The 21879-nt window shown below is 36.0% G+C and overlaps 1 protein-coding gene across 1 annotated transcript; it reads left to right on the forward strand.

Annotated features, from left to right (window-relative positions):
* Positions 1 to 230: 230 nt before the first annotated feature.
* LOC125268078 (serine/threonine-protein kinase Nek9) lies at positions 231 to 20981 on the forward strand. The gene is made up of 23 exons (XM_048190177.1): positions 231 to 1219; positions 5057 to 5234; positions 5317 to 5372; positions 5451 to 5521; positions 6746 to 6851; positions 6965 to 7096; positions 7176 to 7286; positions 7377 to 7441; positions 8538 to 8588; positions 8670 to 8862; positions 8982 to 9126; positions 9394 to 9594; positions 9674 to 9720; positions 9919 to 10080; positions 11402 to 11510; positions 11589 to 11750; positions 13528 to 13695; positions 14506 to 14565; positions 14995 to 15173; positions 15386 to 15541; positions 15640 to 15732; positions 17448 to 17501; positions 19461 to 20981. Exons 1-23 carry the CDS (start codon positions 1034 to 1036, stop codon positions 19563 to 19565), a joined length of 2790 nt encoding a protein of 929 aa, XP_048046134.1. The 5' UTR covers positions 231 to 1033; the 3' UTR covers positions 19566 to 20981.
* The last annotated feature ends 898 nt before the right edge of the window (positions 20982 to 21879 follow it).

A 21879-nucleotide genomic window follows, 5' to 3' on the forward strand; every position in this document is an offset into this window, starting at 1 on the left:
TTTTGGGTGAACTAACCCTTTAAGCCTGACATATGAAATAATACACACTCTCACTCTGGAGCAGCGCTAAACACCTTGATCAGCTGGTCCAGGTGTGTGTGATTGGGGCTGGAGCTGAAGTCTGCAGGATGGACACACCTGCTCTAAACTATCAATCAGGTGACAGAATGACTGTGCATTGTGTGTGAAGTGAACAGATCATGTTGATCATTTAGAAATGTGCAGCAGGCTTTATAGGGTTAATGATATCCCAGAAGTTATGACTATAAAACATATTTGAACTATATTCATTTGCATATGTTTGTCAGTTGTAATCAGTTTGTGTCTTATGTGGTGTAAAACGATCCTGTCAGAGTGTGTGAGGTCAGATCATATTCTGGCAGCTCATTTAGTCAGTAATATGTGATTGTTTATGAGATCTAGATCTCGTCAGCGGTTATGAAGAATAGATGAGTTGTGCTGTAATATATATGGACAGTATGAAGTGTGAGCTGATACACAGCCGTCGACAATGATCAAATCAAATCAGAAACACTTGAAAGAATTGGCAAAACTAACAGTCTGAGGAACTTTATTTTATTATTATTTTTTAAACTATTGTGTATTTCACTGGTCGTATGTAGGGTCGCGGGTATTATTAAATAAGTTGTAATAATAATAAAAAAATCGAATTTATTTATTTTATGCTGGAACGATATTTTGAAATAAATGCCCGTGAGCAGAAAGCGAGTCACTTCCGGTTCCGGCATCGCTTGTTGTTTCTCTCCGAATCGACTCTCAAAGATTCATTCGATTCGCTTGATGAATATACGTGCTTGTTCAAAACAAACGAATGACTGAATCGATTCCCTGTCGGAAATGACTCCCAACAGCAACTTCGTCTTGTGTAGTTCAGTTCGGAAAAGAAGAAACGCGGCACGAGGAAAGTAGTTTAATGTAAAGACTAAAAGTGTGTCTTTTGCAGTGGTTTGAGGCGATCTTTGAGGTGAACTGAAGCAGGCCGCGTTATTGTGAGTCGTGTTGAGCGTGTAAGATGTCTCTGGAGGAGTATGAGAGGCATTACGCCTCTTTAAATTCAGAGTCTGGATGCGAATCTGTCAATGGAAGATCGTCAACATCTGGGACTTACGGCGGAGAAGAGGAGAAGCTGCATTACATTCCCATTCGAGTGCTGGGAAAGGGCGCGTTTGGAGAAGCGACTCTGTACAGACGCACTGAGGTGAGCAGCTCTGAATCTGCTTTATATTTATCATCTGCGCCGATTTCGCAGGATTTAAGAGCACACGTCACTGAACTCTGCTCTGATTGGTGGATTTGGGTGTTCTGTCACGCCCACTATTAATGAGGGGCTTTATATTCCAGCTGGACAGCCTAGGGATGGGCAATAACAAACTTCTTTAATACAATGCGATACTGACACTTTTTGTTACAGTTTTAATGATACTGATACTTTTATTGTAATTTTAACGAGGCCGATACTTTACAAATTTAATGATACAATACTTTTTGTTAGTTTTAACAATACCGATACTTTACAAATTTAATTATACTCTTACTTTTGTTACAATTTAAAGATACTGATACTTTTGTTACAATTTTAACGATACCGATACTTTTTGTTACAATTTTAATATAATACTTTTTATTACAATTTTAATGATACTGATACTTTTGTTACAATTTTAATGAGACCGATACTTTACAAATGAAATGATACAATACTTTTTGTTACAATTTTAATTATATGATACTTTTGTTACAATTTTAAATAGACTGATACTTTACAAATTTAATACTTAAAATTTTTGTTACAATTTTAACGAGACCAATACTTTACAAATTTATTGATACTGACACTTTTTGTTACAGTTTTAATGATACTGATACTTTAATTTTGTAATTTTAACGAGACCGATACTTTACAAATTTAATGATACAATACTTTTTGTTAGTTTTAACAATACCGATACTTTACAAATTTAATTATACTCTTACTTTTGTTACAATTTAAAGATACTGATACTTTTGTTACAATTTTAACGATACCGATACTTTTTGTTACAATTTTAATATAATACTTTTTATTACAATTTTAATGATACTGATACTTTTGTTACAATTTTAATGAGACCGATACTTTACAAATTAAATGATACAATACTTTTTGTTACAATTTTAATGATATGATACTTTTGTTACAATTTTAAATAGACTGATACTTTACAAATTTAAAACTTAAAATTTTTGTTACAATTTTAAACGAGACCAATACTTTACAAATTTATTGATACTGACACTTTTTGTTACAGTTTTAATGATACTGATACTTTTATTGTAATTTTAACGAGACCGATACTTTACAAATTTAATGATACAATACCTTTTGTTAGTTTTAACAATACCGATACTTTACAAATTTAATTATACTCTTACTTTTGTTACAATTTAAAGATACTGATACTTTTGTTACAATTTTAACGATACCGATACTTTTTGTTACAATTTTAATGATACTGATACTTTTGTTACAATTTTAATGAGACAGATACTTTACAAATTAAATGATACAATACTTTTTGTTACAATTGTAATGATATGATACTTTTGTTACAATTTTAAATAGACTGATACTTTAAAAATTTAATAATACCGATACTTTTGGTTACAATTTTATTGATAGGATACTTTTTGTTACAGTTTTAACAATACTGATACTTTTCAAATTTAACGAGACTGATACTTTTGTTACAGTTTTAATTATATGATAATTTACAAATTTAATGATACTGATACTTTTGTCGCAATTTTAACAATACCGATACTTTACAAATTTAATGATACCGATACTTTTGGTTACAATTTTAAATTATACTTTTTGTTAGTTTTAATGTTACTGTGTGTTTTTTGTTACGGTTTTAATGCTACTGATACTTTTGTTACAATTTTAATGATATAATACTTTTTGTTACAGTTTTAATTATACTAATACTATTGTTACAATTTTAAATAGACCGATACTTTACAAATTTAATGATACTGATACTTTTTTACAATTTTTTTTAATACAATTTTAATGATACTATACTTTTTGTTAGTTTTAATGATACTGATACTTTTGTTACAATTTTACAGATACCGATACTTTACAAATTTAATGATACTGATACTTTTTGTTACATTTCTAATATGGTACTTTTTGTTACAATTTTAATGATACTGATACTTTTGTTACAATTTTAATGATACTGATACTTTTTTACAATTTTTTTTAATACAATTTTAATGATACTATACTTTTTGTTAGTTTTAATGATACTGATACTTTTGTTACAATTTTACAGATACCGATACTTTACAAATTTAATGATACCGATACTTTTTGTTACATTTCTAATATGATACTTTTTGTTACAATTTTAATGATACTGATACTTTTGTTACAATTTTAATGATACTGATACTTTACAAAATTTAAAGATGCCAATTATTTTTTACAATTTTATTGATACAACACTTTTTGTTACAGTTTTATTGATACCGATACTTTGCAAATTTAATAGTACCGATACTTTTTGTTAAAATTTTAATTATACAATACTTTTTGTTAGTTTTAATGATACCGATACTTTTGTTGCAATTTTAACGAGACTGATAGTTTACAAATTTAATGATACTGATCTTTTTTGTTACAATTTTAACGATACAGATACTGAGTATTTCTTAAATGGATATGTGAATTTATGTGAAATAATGTTCATTTTTAGAAAAAATTATTATTAATTTATCAATAATTAAAAAGCAAATGAAAAAGTTAATTTACAGTATTAAACTTGTCTGTAAAATGTAGTAACTCACTTGAACACATTTAATTCATGCTTCAAACCCTAGTTATTAAGTCCGTAAACTGGCCACTGAATTGAAAAGTTTTTTTTTTTTTTTTTTTTTTTTTATCATGCGACTTGTACTGGTCATCATTTTTAGATATATTTTCACCATGTCAGTCCTGTAAATGCTTGTTTTATACACATTTCATTTTTGTTGTCCAGCTGAATGTTCTTGTGTATCACACAGAGCTTTAAAGATAGATTTCAACAGTAGGTACAGTTTACCAGGAAAAGTCAATACTGTAGTACACAGGAGAGCATTTGCATTCATACAGTACATTTATTTCTGTAGCAGTGTGTTGCATGTAAACACAAAAAAAAAACATATTTGCATAATATTCATTATTCTTATATGTATACAGTATATAGTAAACAGAAAATTGCAGCAAAATGACATCCACACAAGCTCCATACAGTCATGTGAAAAAGAAAGTCCACCCTGCAGGACATTCAGCACATAATAAAATATCATCAGGTCTTTAGCATGTCTTAAAATTAGGAAATTTCAAAACATTTAAAATTTACATTTTAATAAAAAAACATTAAAGTTATAGTTCAACCAAAAATAAAAATCATCAATTTACTCACCCTCAAGCCTAAAATTTTATGTGTAATAAATTCTATGTTGAATCAAATTTTTTTCTAAAGCTACTTTTTGTAATGTCTTTGATGTTTTTCTTATTTAACACAATAATGACTTTGAATTATCGCATATTATTAAATGTCATACACATTTATGGAATATACCCGGGCATGTCTGAAAGATTTTGATGATTGAATGGATCATTTTGCATGTGATCAGCAAACTACATGCATTTAGTTACTGTAGTCAGTTGTACTTACACTTTTGCACACACACGCCAAAATGTGCAATTTGCTTAAATCAATAAGAAATTAAAATAAGCACTGAAAACAATTTGGTGCAGGGTTTACTCACTCAGAAATTATTAGTAAATTTCACAAATAATTACAAAGAAACATCAAGCAAGCAACACACTGAACTAAACATGAAATTTTGAAGTTGAAAGTACTTCAATAAATTAATTTTATTTCCAACTTCTAAAAATGTATATTTGAGCATGTGAAAAACTGAAACTGAAGCAGACACATTCAGACTGGCCTCATTGACCGAGCCTGACGGTTTGGGGTGGTTTTGTTCGGTTTCTCTCCAGGATAACTCTCTGGTGGTGTGGAAGGAGATCGACTTGAACTGCCTGTCGGACAAGAAGCGCGGAGACGTGATGAACGAGATCAGCATCCTGTCCATCCTTCAGCACCACAACATCATTGCATACTTCAACCACTTCATGGACAAAAACACACTGCTGATCGAGCTGGAGTACTGCAACGGTACGACACACACCAACATCACGACAGCAATCAGAGAGACGCATGTGTGACTGAAACCACTGTCTCAATTGTGTTTGTGCAGGTGGAAACCTTTATGAAAAGATCAACCAGCAGAAAGGAGCGCTGTTCAAAGAGGACGTGAGTTCACGTGAAACAGGTCTGACATGCCGAATTCAGAGCTGCTTTACAGCTGTGCTTTCCTTCTTTTGTTCGCAGGTTGTCGTATGGTACTTGTATCAGATCGCCGCAGCTGTCGCTCATATACATAAAGCCGGTGTCCTCCACAGGTAAACGCACATGTGTCATAGCCAAAACAGCCTGTGCATAGCACTTCATCTTTTAAAACACAAGATTTTGGCCAAATGTATTAGACGACTGGAAAAACTGAGCACCCACATAGCTACAATAAAGGTTGTAACCTGTAAGTTGATGAAAAGGTTAATGTGCTGCACTTCCTGCCTCGGATGTGACCGTTCTAATGACGCGCACAAATCTCCGACATTCGCTGGTGAAAAACTCCATTTGAGCTTGATTTTGGTACAATGTTAATAATATAATGATATGCAAGTGTCTGACCATACATAAAGCCACAATACTAACTTTGACAACATGGTGTTTAATTATTTTTTTATTGCCTGAATAGTGGTGGTTCTACACTAACCTGCAATTTTTGCTGGTTTCAAAACACACTGGTTCAGAGCGCTGCAAGTAAACCGTCTAAATTACAATTAAAACAAAGAAGCAAATTACAAACAATAGGACAAATACAGTAGAATTTTAACTCTTAAATGCATGAATGTTTCATCATCATCATTATTACATTTTATTAATATATCTAACACTGATGGATCTCTAACTGCCGCAATAATACAAAACTATCCTGATATTATATAATACCCCCTTTCACAAGATGTAATATCAGTCTCTGGTGTCCCCAGAATGTGTCTGTGAAGTTTCAGCTCAAAATACCCCACAGATCATTTATTATAGCTTGTCAAATTTGCCCCTATTTGGGTGTGAGCAAAAACACGCCGTTTTTGTGTGTGTCCCTTTAAATGCAAATGAGCTGCTGCTCCCGCCCCCTTTCCAGAAGAGGGCGGAGCTTTAACAGCTCAACAACAACAAAGCTGGAGAATCTCACGCAGCCAAAATGAGGATTGTCAGTAACGGTGTTCAGCCTTACATTGTTCAAACCGGAGTCGACACTGATGTCAGTAAAAAAAAAACTTAATTTGAAAACAGACATTCTTTTATTTTTCTTGTTGTATTGTTTATAATAGACTGTCTTTTGTAGTTTAATTAACATTAACGACACAGCAGGTTTATTAGGCTGCTGTCACTTTAGATTGAATGCACGGATATAATAATCATGTTTTCATATATGTTGGAAGCCAAAATCAAAACTAAAATTGACTGAATCCCACAGCCCTACTTTGTATTCTAATCAGGCGGTGAAGAATAAAACAGCAGGGTTTAAAAGCTCTGTGAATAGTGTGTGTTTGTGTTTGAAGGGACATCAAAACGCTGAACATCTTCCTCACCAAAACCAACCTGATCAAGCTGGGGGATTATGGGTTGGCCAAGAAGCTGGACTCACAGTATTCCATGGCTGAAACTGTGAGTTTGCACAATGTTTAGCTGCACGTCACGTGACCATTAACCAACATCACAGAACCGTGAACGTGAATATGTTGATAAATGCGGATGTTATGATGTCTTTTGTTCACTAGTGTGTCGGGACTCCATACTACATGTCTCCTGAGCTGTGTCAAGGAGTCAAGTACAACTTTAAATCGGACATCTGGGCCATGGGATGTGTCTTATTTGAGCTGCTGACCCTCACCAGGACTTTTGATGCCACGGTAATCATCTGAAACATTGATTCATACTCATTCATTAGACTGACAACCACTCAGTGACATATGATGATGTGTTTCCCAGAATCCTCTGAACCTGTGTGTGAAGATCGTGCAGGGCAACTGGACGATGGAGATCAACTCGGACGTTTACACGTCTGACCTCATCAGGCTGGTGTACGAGTGTTTAGATCAGGTAGCTGAAAGCCGCTGTTACGGCTCACTGTGCCTGTCAATGATACCTGTGGTGATGTCATAATGACGCTCATGTGTGTCGATGTTAAAGGACCCTGAGAAAAGGCCGACAGCGGAGCAGATTTTAGAGCGGCCCGTCATCTCTCGAGTGAGAGCGTGAGTGAATCCAGCTCATATTTGACCCTCAAATCATTTAATTCAGCACATTTACCCTTATATGTACAGATGACTTTCTTTTGAGGATTTTCTTGTAATTCCCCTTATTCTCAAAGGATATATAGATATATATTTATTAGATATTTTATTTATTATGATTGTTTTCCCAATTAAATACTTTTTGTCTATTTATTATTTGTCCATTTTGTTTTGTTGTTATTATTTATCTATTTATATGAATTGTACTTGAAGTATTTATTTATATTTTATTTTTATAAATGTTATTTATTTTCATTGTTTTTATTTATTTTAATTTATTTATTTGTTTATATATTGTACTGTTATTTTCTTTTTATTTATTTTAATAGTATTTAATAGTATTTTTTATTTTGCATTTTATTTGTTTATTTTATTTTTAATTTTATATTTATTTTAATTTTTAATTTGTTTATTCTGTTTTTTATTTATATAGTATTTATTATTTTAATTATATTTATTTTAGTATTTTTGGTAATTTGTGTATTCTATTCTTTCTGCGTCTCCTCATTTATATTCATTTCATTTATTTTGTATTGTTTTGTTTTAATTTTGTATTTGTGTATTCTATTTTTTTATTTATATAGTATTTATTTTAATTTTTTTTATTATTTTTTTTATTCTATTCTTTATATTAATTTTATTTATTTTTATTTTTATTTTAATGTGTTTATTCTTATTAAAGTATTTATTTTAATTTTTATTTATTCTATTCTTTATATTAATTTTATTTAAAAAAATTTATTTTAATGTATTTGTTTATTCTATTTTTTTATTTATATTGTATTTATTTTAATATTTTTGTTTAATTTTTTAATTTGAGTATTCTATTCTTTTTTTATTTATTTTAATTTTTATTTTAATTTTAATTTATTTGTTTATTCTATTTTATTTCTATTATACTTATTTTAATATTTTTGTTTTTTTAATATTTAAGTTTATTCTATTTTTTTATTTATATTTATTTAATTAATTTATTTAAAATTTTAATTAATTTAATTGTGTTGAATTTTGAGCTGTGAGTTTTGCCTCAGTGAATGACGATCATGTCTGTGTTCAGAGAGCTGGAGGAGAGGGTTGCAACGCTTAATTCAGCCATCAAGAAACCCAAGTAAGTGACACATCATTCCCATGCTGTTTCTGGAGCTGTAGTCTTGATGTTTGTGTCATTGGTTTTGTCGTGTTTTCTCAGGCTGAGCACAGCGACGGAGACGTCAGTGGCGGTGGTGACGACGCGCTCGCGCGAGGTGTATTTCTGGGGCGGAGGCAAGTTCACCCCTCAGAAGCTGGACATGTTTAAGGGAGGCAGCAGTGCGCAGCACGTCTGCGCTGGAGAAACGCACTTCGCAGTGGTTACTGTCGAGAAGGAGCTCTACACTTGGGCTGTAAGCATGCTCTATACTATCTTAATGTAGATTCCACGCGCAGATCAGTTTTCATACTGCGAAAAGATCAGAAACAGAACATAAGTTGTATATTTCGTATATTTTATTATATTTTATAGAGCGTTCAGGGAGGAGCGAAGATGGTGGGCCAGCTGGGTCACGGTGACCAGGCCTCGTACCGGCAGCCACGGCGCGTGGAGCGTCTGCAGGGCAAAGCCATCAGACAGGTGTCCTGCGGGGCCGACTTCACCGCCTGCGTCACCGGTGAGTGAAACACACTCTCTAACATCTGAGAGAACAGCTGCATACAAAAGTTTGGGTAGAGCTTGTGCAACTTATAAAACTTGTTGTGCAATAATGTAGTGTATATCAATATCAATAAATAAATATCATCAAACCAAGTACAAATAGAATTGAATTGTTTGTAGAGACACTTGGATGAGCGTGTGGTTCATGTGGGTTCTTTGTCCAGAAATGAAACGCGTGTGCGGTTCATAAGCTCTGTTTTCTGATGTCACGTTCCTCCGACAGACGAGGATCAGATGTACATGTTCGGCTCGGACTATTACGGCTGCCTGGGAGTGGAGAACGAACACGGCATGGAGGTGCTGGAGCCGGTCCTGCTGGAGTTCTTCCAGGAGCGTCCCGTCAAACAGGTGTCCTGCGGGGACAATCACGTGGTGGCGCTGACTCAGAGCGGGGACATCTACTCCTGGGGCTGTGGAGAGCACGGTGAGTGCGTCACATGACCTCACTGACTTCCTGTGACATCACCACTGTTGAGTGAGACTGATGGTGCTTCCCTCCGCAGGTCGACTCGGTTTGGACTGCGAGGATGATTTCTCCTCTCCAATGCAAGTGAGAGAAACTTTACTTTTTCACACTAGGGAATGGGGAATGGTCCCACTTAGTTCACGTTCACTCATTAACAGTGAGCAATACATGTTTGTAAATCTTTGTTAACGTTAACTGTTCATCGTTAGTTCATGGCAGCTCAGGTCCATTAAAGGCCCTTCCTGTGATCTCTGGCTCGTGATGTGTGTGTCTGATCTGTAGGTGGAGGCTCCTAAAGGCGGCCTCATCAACTCCGTGTTCTGTGGCAGCGATGGAACCTTCTTCCTCACGGTGTCTGGGAAGGTTTTAGCCTGCGGGAACAACGAGCTCAACAAACTGGGTCTGAATCAAGGCATCACTGGAATCAAAAACCACTCGGGAGAAGTATGTACTATGACCATCATTTTTCAGCAGCTCTGCTAGTGACCTAGTAAGATCGGTAGGGCCCTATGATTCACACGACGCGGAAAACACAGACTGAATCGCGGAATCCAGACATAAAACTGCCATTTTTGGATTAATGAATCAAAAGTAGAGCTGCACACTAAATCTAAATCAGGATATGGACCAGTGTCTGTGAAAATTAAAGCGGTCGTTCACTCAAAAATGAAAATTCTTCCATCATCATCATTTACTGTCCCTCATGTCGTTCCAAACCTTTACGACTTTCATTCATCTGACAAAAAATGAAGATATTTTTAATGAAATCTGAGAGATTTCTGTCCCTACGTTGAAACTCAGTTCTAAACGTTCATAAAGAGATGGTAAAATAAATACATATGAATGGAGCTGTTAAACCCCTTAATTTAGGTTTTTATTCATATTTAAACATTGATCAGTTTATATGTGGATAAAAATCATAAATCCAGAAAAATTAAAACGCTAAATAGAATTTCTGGGGGGCTGTTAATGTAATAAAATGTATTAAATGATTAAGTTATTATTTAAAGTTTTATGAATTAAGCTGATTCAACATGCTTTTTGATTATTGAAATTGAATTAAGCCATTAAAATGGAATTTGGAAACTTGAGTTAAAATCAAACATATTTCATAGGGCCCTGAAATGTATTTTTATGCTAAATCGTTGTTAAATTGTACATGATTTCAATTAATTAGACATGCTTTTTGAGTGCATTTAATTTAACCGATAAAATGGAATCCAGCAAAATGAAAACAGAAAAACCAGGGATGCACCGAAATGACAATTTTGGCCGATACCGATAATTCTTTATATTTGAAAGCCGACAACCGATATATTGGGCAATAAATTTAAATCAAAATTTTTATATAATTTTTGAGAGCCTGATTACATAAAAAAACTTAACATTAAAAGCCATGTCCCAATCACATGATTATAATGTTTTCATTGTAATATGTAGCTTATATGACAGATTTGCGCTGTATGTTGCTCTTAACTTTGATTTCAATCATATTTCAAGCAATTCAAAACCATCATGGTGAACAGTGCACATCTGAAGTGTCTCAGCTGAAGGAAATAATCCATTATTTATCGGCTTTAATATATCGGCCAAATTTACTTATCAGGCCGATAACATTAAAAATGAACATATATCGGCCGATACCGATATGGTGGCCGATATATCGTGCATCCCTAGGAAAAACAGAACTTGGGGAAAAAGCAAAGTGATTTGACAGAGCCCTATATGAGTATGTTGATGAGTGTTGTGATTGTGAGCTGTGCAGAGTTATCAGGAGATCCCGTACACCACCACACTCACGTTGGTCAAGCAGCTCTCGCGCTTCAAGATCCAGTTCATCTCTCCGGGAAAGGCCCACACCGCCGCCATAGACGGTGCGTCTCACTCACTCACGCCGCTCTTACTGTCCACCGTCTCATAATCCAGGCTCACGGTTTGTAATGCTTGTGCAGAGCGTGGCCGTCTGATGACCTTCGGCTGTAACAAGTACGGGCAGCTGGGAGTCAAAGACTTCAAGAAGCACCAGCGTGTTCAGATTCTGGTGGGGCCCTTCGGAGGGAAGGTCGTCACCAAGGTGTCGTGTGGAGACGGATTCACCATCGCCGCCACAGAGGGTGAGAAGAGCTTCAAGAGACTCTAATAAGCTTAGCAGGCAATTTTCAGTTGTCCTTGCATATTGTAATATTGTAACTTGTAATTTCTTTACAAGTTTATTTTATGTTTATTTAATGGTTTTGTGTAGCGCGTGTGTAGATCATGTGTGTGTGTGTAGCGCGTGTAGAGCATGTGTGTATCGTTTGTGTAGCACGGTTGTGTAGAGCGTGTAGCGCATGTGTGTTGCGTGTATGTAGCCCGTATGTTGCATTTGTGTAGTGTTGTGTGTGTGTGTAGCGTTTTTTTGTTTTGTGTAGTGCGTTTGTCTTGCGTGTTTGTAGCACTTGTGTAGCACGTGTGTTTGTAGCATGTGTGTAGCAAGTTTTGTGTGTGTTGTGCTTGTAGCATGTTTGTCTTGCATGTGTGTAGCGTGTTGTGTGTGTGTGTAGCGTGCTTGTCTTGCGCGTGTAGCACGTGTGCGTCGCGTTTGTCTTGCGTGTGTGTAGCGTTTGTAGTGTGTCTTGTGTGTTTTTAGTGTGTGTGTTGCGTGTATGTTGTGTTTGTGTAGCTTGTAGCTTGTTGCATGTTGCGTGTGTGTAGCGTGTTTGTTTTGTGTGTGTGTAGTGCATTTGTCTTGCGTGTTTGTAGCATTCGTGTAGCACGTGTAGCATGTTTGCATGTGTGTTGCGTGGGTAGCGTGTTTCTTGTGTGTGTAGCGTGTTTGTTTTGTGTGCGTGTAGTGCATTTGTCTTGCGTGTTTGTAGCATTCGTGTAGCACATGTGTAGCATGTTTGCATGTGTGTTGCGTGGGTAGCGTGTTTCTTGTGTGTGTAGCGTGTTTGACATGCATGTGTAGCACATTTGTCTTGCATGTGTGTTGCGTATGTGTTGTGTGTGTTGCATGTGTGTAGTGTGTTTCTTGCGTGTAGCATGTTTGTCTTGTGTGTGTGTGTAGCGTGATGCATGTGTGTAGCGCGCTTGTCTTGCCTGTTGCATGTGTGTAGCACGTGTGTGTAGCTTTTGTCTTGCATGTGCTGCATGTGTTGCGAGTGTGTGTGTAGCGTGTCTTGTGTGTTTCGTGTGTGTAGCGTGCGTGTAGCATGTTTAGCATGTGTTGTGTGTGTGTAGCGTTGCGCATGTGTTGCGCGCTTGCCTTGCATGTGCAGCATGTGTGTAGTGTTTGTCTAGCGTGTTGCGCATTTGCATAGCTTGTGTGTTGCGTGTTTCATGTGTGTAGCATGTTTGTTTTGTGTGTGTAGCGCGCGTCTGTAGCGCGTGCCGAGTGTCTGTAGCATGTGTGTAGCACGTTTTGCATGTGTAGCGCATTTGTCTTGTGCGTGTAGCATGTTTGTCTAGCGTTTGTAGCAACGTGTGTTGCCAGTGTGTTGCGTGTGTGTAGCGTGTTTGTCTTGCATGTGTGTAGCGTGTTTGCAGTGCGTGTTACATGTGTAGTGCGTGTAGCACATGTGTTACGTGCATGTATGTTGCGTGTGTGTAGCGTGTTTGTCTTGCATGTGTAGCACGTGTGTGTGTAGCAAAATTTTGCATTTTTGTTTAGTTTATTTTGTATTATAATAAAATTGTATTTTATTGCAGCTTTTATTTCAATTAAAATAATGTTTTTAATAGTTTTAGTGTTAGTTAACAATAATAACCCGGCATAAATGCAATCTAGACAAAGAAGAAGCAGAAATATAAGCGAGATTTCATTTGTGTTCGGTGTTTTCATCACTTCCATTGCTCTTATTTCAGTGTTTTCATCATCACTGTGATATTCTTGTCTGGTGTCTCCCTCAGATAACCAGATCTTCGCGTGGGGGAACGCAGGGAACGGCCGTCTGGGGATGCCGGCCGATAAAGGCTTCGGCTCCGAGGTCTGTCCGGCTCTTCCTCGCCCCATCTTTGGCTCCTTACACCACGTGCCGGATCTGTCCTGCAGGGGCTGGCACACCATCCTCATCATGGGTTTGTTTCCACACACCGCTCTCTTCACTCAAATGTGATTGTAGGATTTCTAGACCTAAAGGACAAGTTAGTAACAATAGAAAGCAGGGTGAGAATTGAATATGTAAATGAACAATGTTTACTCGTTCTCTGTGTTACCTGGACCGAGAAATTCAGTCTGCCAAATGCATCACATTTAACAAGCAGCTCCAGGGCTTTTATGAAAGTTACAGATCTAAATTTTGAGTTGACAGATGGGCGGCAACCAATGCATTATGGGTTTTGAAGATTCTGGCGGAAGGGAACTCCTGTTTTCTCTTGACAGACACATTTTATTAAAAGCTCATCTTGGCAGCTGTGAATCACCTCTTTAAAGGATTAGTTCACTTTCAAATTAAAATGTCCTGATAATTTACTCATCATGTCTTTCTTTCTTCAGTCGAAAAGAAATGAAGGTTTTTGTTGAAAACATTCCAGGATTATTCTCCTTATAGTTGACTTAAATGGACTCCAAATGGTCAAAGGTCAAAATTACAGTTTCAGTGCAGCTTTAAACGATCCCAGACGAGGAATAAGGGTCTTATCTAGAGAAACAATTGGTCATTTTCTAAAAAAATAATAAAAAATTATATACGTTTTAACCATAAATGCTCATCTTGAATTAGCTCTCTTCTTCTTCTTCTCTATTAGAACTCCAGCAGTTTAGACACTGCTAAGTGTATTACTGCCCTCCACAGGTCAAAGTTTGAACTAATTGTTATATACTTGCACTAGCATATTGTATATGACAATTTAGTCCAAACTTTAACCTGCTAATTTTTTTTTTGACAGAAAAAGTCCTGAACTCAAAAACCATCCGTTCAAACAGCAGTGGACTGTCTATTGGAAGTGGTAAGATCACATATTTCCTGTTATTATTCATTTATTCATGTTTAACAACTAGTGTTACTTCAGTATCATGGGATACTGTTAAAGTTTTTATTAATATTTTGAATTAATTTTTATTTTTATGTTTAGTTTTACTTAATTTTTATTTCAGTTTTAGTTATTTGAGTATGTCAAGTTAAACTAAATGTAAATGAGAAATGTTGCATTGGAACTAGCTGAAATAATTCAAAAACTTTTTAAACTTTATTTCAAAAATGTTTGAAATAAAGTTTTTTATGGTTTTAGTTTTAGTTAACAATAATAACCTGGTAAGAACACAAAATGTAGTAGATATAGAGTGTGTGTGTAGTGTGTGTGTGTGTGTGTGTGTGTGTGGGGCATGTGTAGCGCTTGGATGTGGCGTGTGTAATGGTTGTGAATGCTGGTCCGCAGGTCAGTGCTCGACCTCCTGTGTGGATCTGGAGACGGACTCGGCCACAGACTCAGAGCTGCGTGAGGGGATGCTGGGAGGAACCGTGGAGGCCGATCTGAATGACAGAGGTCTGGAGGCGCCCATCTTCTCCATAGACGGAAAGACCGGCGAGAGCTCCTGCCCCTCATGGCTGCGCAAGGTGACGCAAGCTTTCAGATCAAGCTTTCTGCGGGTCTTCATCCACCCCTCGGCAACAAGGCTTAAATTAGAGCAGAGAGACATTTACTGGAGAAGACAAATAAAGATATGAAGTCTGAGAAATTCAACAGCCTCAGCTGACAATACAGTTTTAACACCAATCTACGTACGCTTCAATTTATGCCTTATGTGTTTTTCCTGGGGTGACTGCAGGAGCTGGATGACGCGGAGTTCATCCCCATGCCGAACGAATCCGGAGACTCCATCGAGCCGCTGGCGTCCTCCTACACCAAGAGCGCCACGCTGCCGTACGAGGAGCTGGACCAGCTCAAAGCCGCCACCGCCACCGCCACAGGAAAGAGTCTGATGGTACGTCTGTGTGCTGCTGTTTGAATTTGACATTAATGGCTGTCAGCTGTCAACTGGGCTGTGTTTTTGCATCTCAAGCTGTTGTGTTTGTTTGGCAGCCGACGGCGTGTGTGGATTACGAGCGGATGAACGGCGTGGAGACGAGCCGATCTGATCAGAGCTGCTGTGGAGCGAGCGTCGAGCTGGCACACGTACGCTTCACACGCTTTAACTGACTTCATGCCATGTTGTAATAACCTTAATTTAAAGATTACTATTTGTAAAAAGCGTTCACATCCTCGAGAACTGGGAATTTTCTGAGAGCTCCGACTTGCTGTCAAGCAGCAAGTTCAGACTAGACGGACATTTAAGGCTTACGGTACAGTCATACCACATATTACACAGCATGTCACCACATGGATAATTATGGGGATAAGAGATATTGATCTGAGATTAAACTGATTTAAATCATACCCGTTTATCTTATAAATCTAAAACCATAATCTCAAAATGCATCAGCTGCGTTTGCACAGAGCCGAGTAATAACACTAGTTAATGCAGTATAAGTAAAAATAAAAATAAATGCTCATAGTTAGCTAATGAAATTAAAAATGTTAATACATCTGAAATCTGCAAAAAAAAATTGCCTTTAAAGTTGTCTAAATGAAGTCTTTAGCAATGCATATCCACTCACATAGATATATTTACATTAGGAAATTTACAAAATATCTTTATGTAACATGATCTTTACTTACTATCCTAATGATTTTTGGCATAAAAGAAAAATCAATAATTTTCATACAATGTGTTGTTGGCTATTGCTACAAATATACCCGTGTGACTTATGACTGGTTTTGTGCTCCAGGGTCACATATGGCATAATAACAAAAAGACAGTGAATAGCTCTAATATTATTTTTAGAAAGGAAATATATCATAACAGTGGCTGTTCACATTGAAGTCTTAAAGGATAAGCATTTTTTTGTTTGTTTGTTTGATTTAAACAAAATGTGAATGTACAGGAATGTACACTACGCTATTTTTAATGTTTTTGTCTCTTATGCTCATTAAGGCTGCATTTATTTCATAATAAATACATAAAAAACAATAATATTGTGAAATATTATTACAATTTAAAATTATGGTTTTCTATTTTAATATAATTTAAAATATAATTTATTCCTGTGATCAAAGCTGAATTTTCAGCATCATTACTTCAGTCTTCAGTGTCACATGATGCTCTTTTAATAATATTTATTGGAACCTGTGATACTTTTTTCAGGATTCATTGATGAATAAAAGGTTAAAAAGAACAGCATTTATTCAAAATATAAATCTTTTTTAACAATATAAATCTTTACTATCACTTTTTATCATTTTAACACATCCGTGCTGAATAAAAGTATTAATTTCTTTCAAAAAAAAAAGAAAGAAAAAAAATACTGACCCCAGACTTTTGAACGGTAGTGTATATTGTTACAAAAGATTTAATTTAAATAAATGCTGTTTTTTTAAACTTTTTATTCATCAAAGAATCCTGGAAAAAGTATCACATTATAAAATAATATTAAGCAGCACAACATTTGTAACAAATCATCATATTAGAATGATTCTGAAGGATCATGTGACACTGAAGACTGGAGTAATGATGCTGAAAATTCAGCTTTGCATCACATGAATAAATTATATTTTAAAGTATATTAAAATAGAAAACCATAATTTTAAATTGTAATAATATTTCACAATATTATTGTTTTTTCTGTATTTATTATGATATACATGCAGCCTTAATGAGCATAAGAGACTTTGTTCAAAAACATTAAAAATAGTAATGTTTCCAAACTTTTGACTGGTAGTGTAATAATTGTAAAAAGAATGTTTGGCTGATTTGAATATTGAGTATAATGAAGTCATGTTGTGTGTTTCAGCTCAGAGAAACAGTGAACCGGCAGGAAGCTCAAATCCAGCTGTTACAGAAGCAGGTGAGATGAAAGTGTCAGTGCTGGAAACACTGAATCATGTGGAATAAGTGCAGCTCTCTCTTCTCAGAGCGGATCAGACTCCTACAGTATGAGAACGAAGGCCGTACTGCGCTGTTTCTAATAAACTGGATGTAATTTTAAGTGCCCTTATTATGCTTTTTATTGAATATTCCCTTTCATTTAGTAATAGAGCTGTTTGTGAATGTAAAAGCTCTGCAAAGTTTCAAAGTGCAGATAAATGGAGTTATTGCCTCTGAAGTGCCTGAAACGAGTCGTCAGTAATTTCAGTCTCACTTCCTGCTCAAACCTATGTAACAATATAACTAATTTGCATAATGTCAACCTATGGTCTTCATTGGCTGAACAGCGTGTCTTTGCCCCGCCCTCAATCACTGTAGTTGTATCTGAGACTGGAAGAGTTTGGTTCGTGTTGTTCATGTCGAGAAGACGCTGTTTTCTGCTGCTAAAGCAAATCCACTTTGATGAGACTGATACAGTAAAACCCACACCATCGTTACTGTTCGTATCATTGTGAATCAGGTGCTAAGATTCAGATATGATAATGAGCATTTGGTTTCTGACCAATCAGAGCAGACTGGGCCATCTGACCAATCAGAACAGAGTAGGCTCTCAGAAAGGGCGGGGGTTTAGAGAGACCAATTCCTTGAACGAACCGTTTCAGACACTGTGAGAAAAGAGCTGATGCTGCAATGATTATTATGAGAAAATTAACATGTTTTTCACCTTGGATACATGTAGAAATGCTGTAGGAGACCTTTAAAACAAAATTAGGAACCTTAAAAATCATAATAGGGGCACTTAAAAGGGTTAGTTTACCCAAAAATGAAAATTCTGTCATTTATTATTGCTGTTCCACACCCGTAAGACCTTCATTCATCTTCAGAACACAAATTAAGATATTTTTGATGAAATCTGATGGCTCAGTGAGGCCTGCATAGCCAGCAATGACATTTTCTCTCTCAAGATCCATTAATGTACTAAAAACATATTTAAATCAGTTCATGTGAGTACAGTGGTTCAATATTAATATTATAAAGCCACGAGAATATTTTTGGTCAAAAAACAAAAACAAAATAACGACTTATTTAGTGATGGCCGATTTCAAAACACTGCTTCAGGAAGATTCGGAGCGTTATGAATCTTTTGTGTTGAATCTGCTGTTCGGAGCGCCAAAGTCACGTGATTTCAGCCGTTGGCAGTTTGACACGCGATCTGAATCATGATTCGACACACTGATTCATTTATGATCCGAAGCTTCCTGAAGCAGTGTTTTGAAATCGGCCATCACTAAATAAGTCGTTATTTTGTTTTTGTTTTTTGACCAAAAATATTCTCGTGGCTTTATAATATTAATATTGAACCACTGTACTCACATGAACTGATTTAAATATGTTTCTAGTACATTAATGGATCTTGAGAGAGGAAATGTCATTGCTGGCTATGCAGGCCTCACTGAGCCATCGGATTTCATCAATAATATCTTAATTTGTGTTCTGAAGACGAATGAAGATCTTACAGGTGTGAAACGGCATGAGGGGGAGTAATTAATGACAGAATTTCCATTTTTGGGTGAACTAACCCTTTAAATTATTTTACTTTAATATGAAAATAAATGATGAACACCCAAAGTACTTCGTATTTAATTACATCTGAAAGACGTGTTTCCATTTATTTTTAGTTCAATACAGATATGTTCTTTAGATTTATTTATTTATAAATTTGACAATAATCACATATAGAGAGATCGAGAGTTTATACACACAAAAACGTATCAGAGTTACAAAATCAAACATTTTAGAAGAGAACGATGCATCACTGTGATTTAAACCATTGGTTGTTAAGCTGTGTCTTCAGCAAGTAATTTCCCATCATGCTTCTGACCAGCGCAGTCGGTGGCCCGTTTACACGACTTTAACGCGGTTCTGTCTGTGGTTTCAGTTCAGCGATCAGCAGAAGGAGAACGAGAGACTGTGGAAGGCCATTCAGAGCCTCCGAGCAGACGCTGAGCTGCAGGACGTCAGTCAGAGCCGTGAGGAAGAGTGAGAATCACCGTCAGTAGTTATCAGTGCGTACGGTGAGTATGCTAGAGCTAAAGGGGTTCGCCAAAATCACCAGTGCCTTTTCAGAACAGCCAAAGACTCTCATGCTGCTAATGTCAAGCCAAAGCCTTCCTGATCTTTACTGCTGTGTTCGATGTGTGTGGCGGCACCGGCGTCAACAGTGTGTGGGATGCGTTTAATCGAGTAACGGCAGAGCAATCGTGAGACGATCCTCCAAGAATGAATGTAAGGAAAGTGTCATAAACCGGTCGGTTCAGTCCATGTGACGTGGGATTTGCTTTCATAATGAACATTTAGTTTCACATGTTTTCAAAGCAGCTCTTTTAAAGAGATGAACTGTTAACTCTTTCCTCACCAGTGTTTTTTTGGGGTTTTTTTTTAAAGTCAGCACCAGCATTTTTGATCATTTTCACAAACCTTTCATGGCCCACAGTATATTTTGTTGTATGGATATCTGAACATGCAATATATCAAACAAACCCATTTTATTTTAGCTTCATGCTCTCTTGAATGTGGCAAAGTTTCATAAAAAGCAGCATTTTGAACAAAAAGCTGAGAAAATCAAGTCTACAGTGTTTCTGCTGCTGCTTCGCCCGTGTTTTGATCTGGAGATTCTTTCAGAAGATGTGTAATAGCGCCCCCTTCTGTATAACGGTGGAAACATGCCATTCTGTCAGCGGCGGGGAAAGAGTTAAGCTCTGTATGTGTCAGTGTTAATGTCAGTGCACACTTGTTATTCTCACAGGTTTCATCTTTCCTATGCAAGCAGGTCGAATGCAACTGATGTATTTCAGTCAAAGGTTTTATAAGCAAACTTTAAAGCTACTTCATGTATGAATGTGAAGCCAAAACACGCGTTATGGGATGGGACACGTATGCATGTCCTGTTTCTGCTGAGATGTGCAACTAAAGACGCTGTGTGCCTTAAATCACATGATATCCGAGTCATGCGTACACGTGTCAAAACTACTGAATTTATTGCTTTTTGTTGTATTTCTGGAGTATTCTTGCTTATTTTGTGTACATTGCCAAATATAGCGACACCAAGTGCTTTGTGCAGAGGTTAACCGCAGCACGTCCACATGAGCTCTGAGACTGTAGACCGTATCCAGATCGGCAGCTCACGTGTTCTCGTTCTTCTGCCTCTCTCCGGCCACTTTGACATTGACATTGACATTCGCATGTTTTTGAAGCAACTGCAACCAGATATGTTTTTGTTCTTCGTGTCTATCTTATCTGGAGATTGGTTTTTTTTCCCCCATTTTCTATACTCTGAAACTGTATCATATAATTATGGGACTTGCTCTTGAGGTGTTTTTATGCTTTGTACACTCATATCAGACACTGACTGATGCACATTTTTAATAAAATGAAAATTAAAAAGTTGAACAAAATCTCACATTGATGTTGGAGTCATTTTTAATGTTGTAACTTCATATAATTCTTTAATTGCAGTGTTGACCAAACCTTTTTTTTGCTTTCATTTTTGTTTTGTTTCATAATTGTTTTATTTACATGTTGATAAAAAGCTATTAAACAGCCTAAAATCAGTCTCGCCAGGATAGGATCTTTTACACTCGAATATACCATAGTCAATAGTCTCGTCACATTCAGTTATGAATTACATAAATCATGTAAATTATAGCATATTTTCAAGTCGAAATGGTGAAATTACATTTTTAAAAAAGGGTACAGTTTGCATCACTGTATATTTATTTTGCATATGGTGTTTACAGCCCTGGATTACTGTAATTTAATGCCAAGGTAAGAAAACAGAAAGTGTAGTGTTATAAATATTTTAAATGTAATGTACATTTATATGTCATTCTACAGAATTGGTTGACTCAATGACTCAAACACACTGTTTCGGTAGTGACATGAACATGCGGGACACTTTTTTTTTTTACATAAAGTTTCATGATTTACAAAGAGAATACAGGTGCTGGTCATTTAATTAGAATATTGTGAAAAAGTTCATTTTTTTTTATTGTAAATTATTTTTAAAAATGAAACTTTCATATATTCTAGATTCCCTACATGTAAAGTAAAACATTTCAAAAGGTTTTTTTTTTTTTTTTTTTTTTTTAATTTCGATGATTAGAGCGTACAGCTCATGAAAGTCCAAAATCCAGTATCTCAAAATATTCGAATATTTCCTAAGATCAATCAAAAAATGGATTTTCAAAACAGAAAAGTTCAAGTTCTTTAAAGTATGTTCATTTGTACACTCAATACTTGGTCGGCAGCACATATTACAGCAAATGACTTCTAGCACAAATTACAGCATCAGTGAAGTG

This window comes from Megalobrama amblycephala, linkage group LG5 (genome assembly GCF_018812025.1).
Source record: "Megalobrama amblycephala isolate DHTTF-2021 linkage group LG5, ASM1881202v1, whole genome shotgun sequence".
Classification (NCBI taxonomy): Eukaryota; Metazoa; Chordata; class Actinopteri; order Cypriniformes; family Xenocyprididae; genus Megalobrama; species Megalobrama amblycephala.

Coding starts and splice junctions, on each gene's coding strand:
- LOC125268078 (XM_048190177.1), top strand. CDS start 1,034: ATGTCTCTGGAGGAGTATGAGAGGCATTACGCCTCTTTAAATTCAGAG. Junction 8,589..8,669: donor TCAGCCATCAAGAAACCCAA/GTAAGTGACACA, acceptor GTGTTTTCTCAG/GCTGAGCACAGCGACGGAGA. Junction 9,595..9,673: donor CTGGGGCTGTGGAGAGCACG/GTGAGTGCGTCA, acceptor TTCCCTCCGCAG/GTCGACTCGGTTTGGACTGC.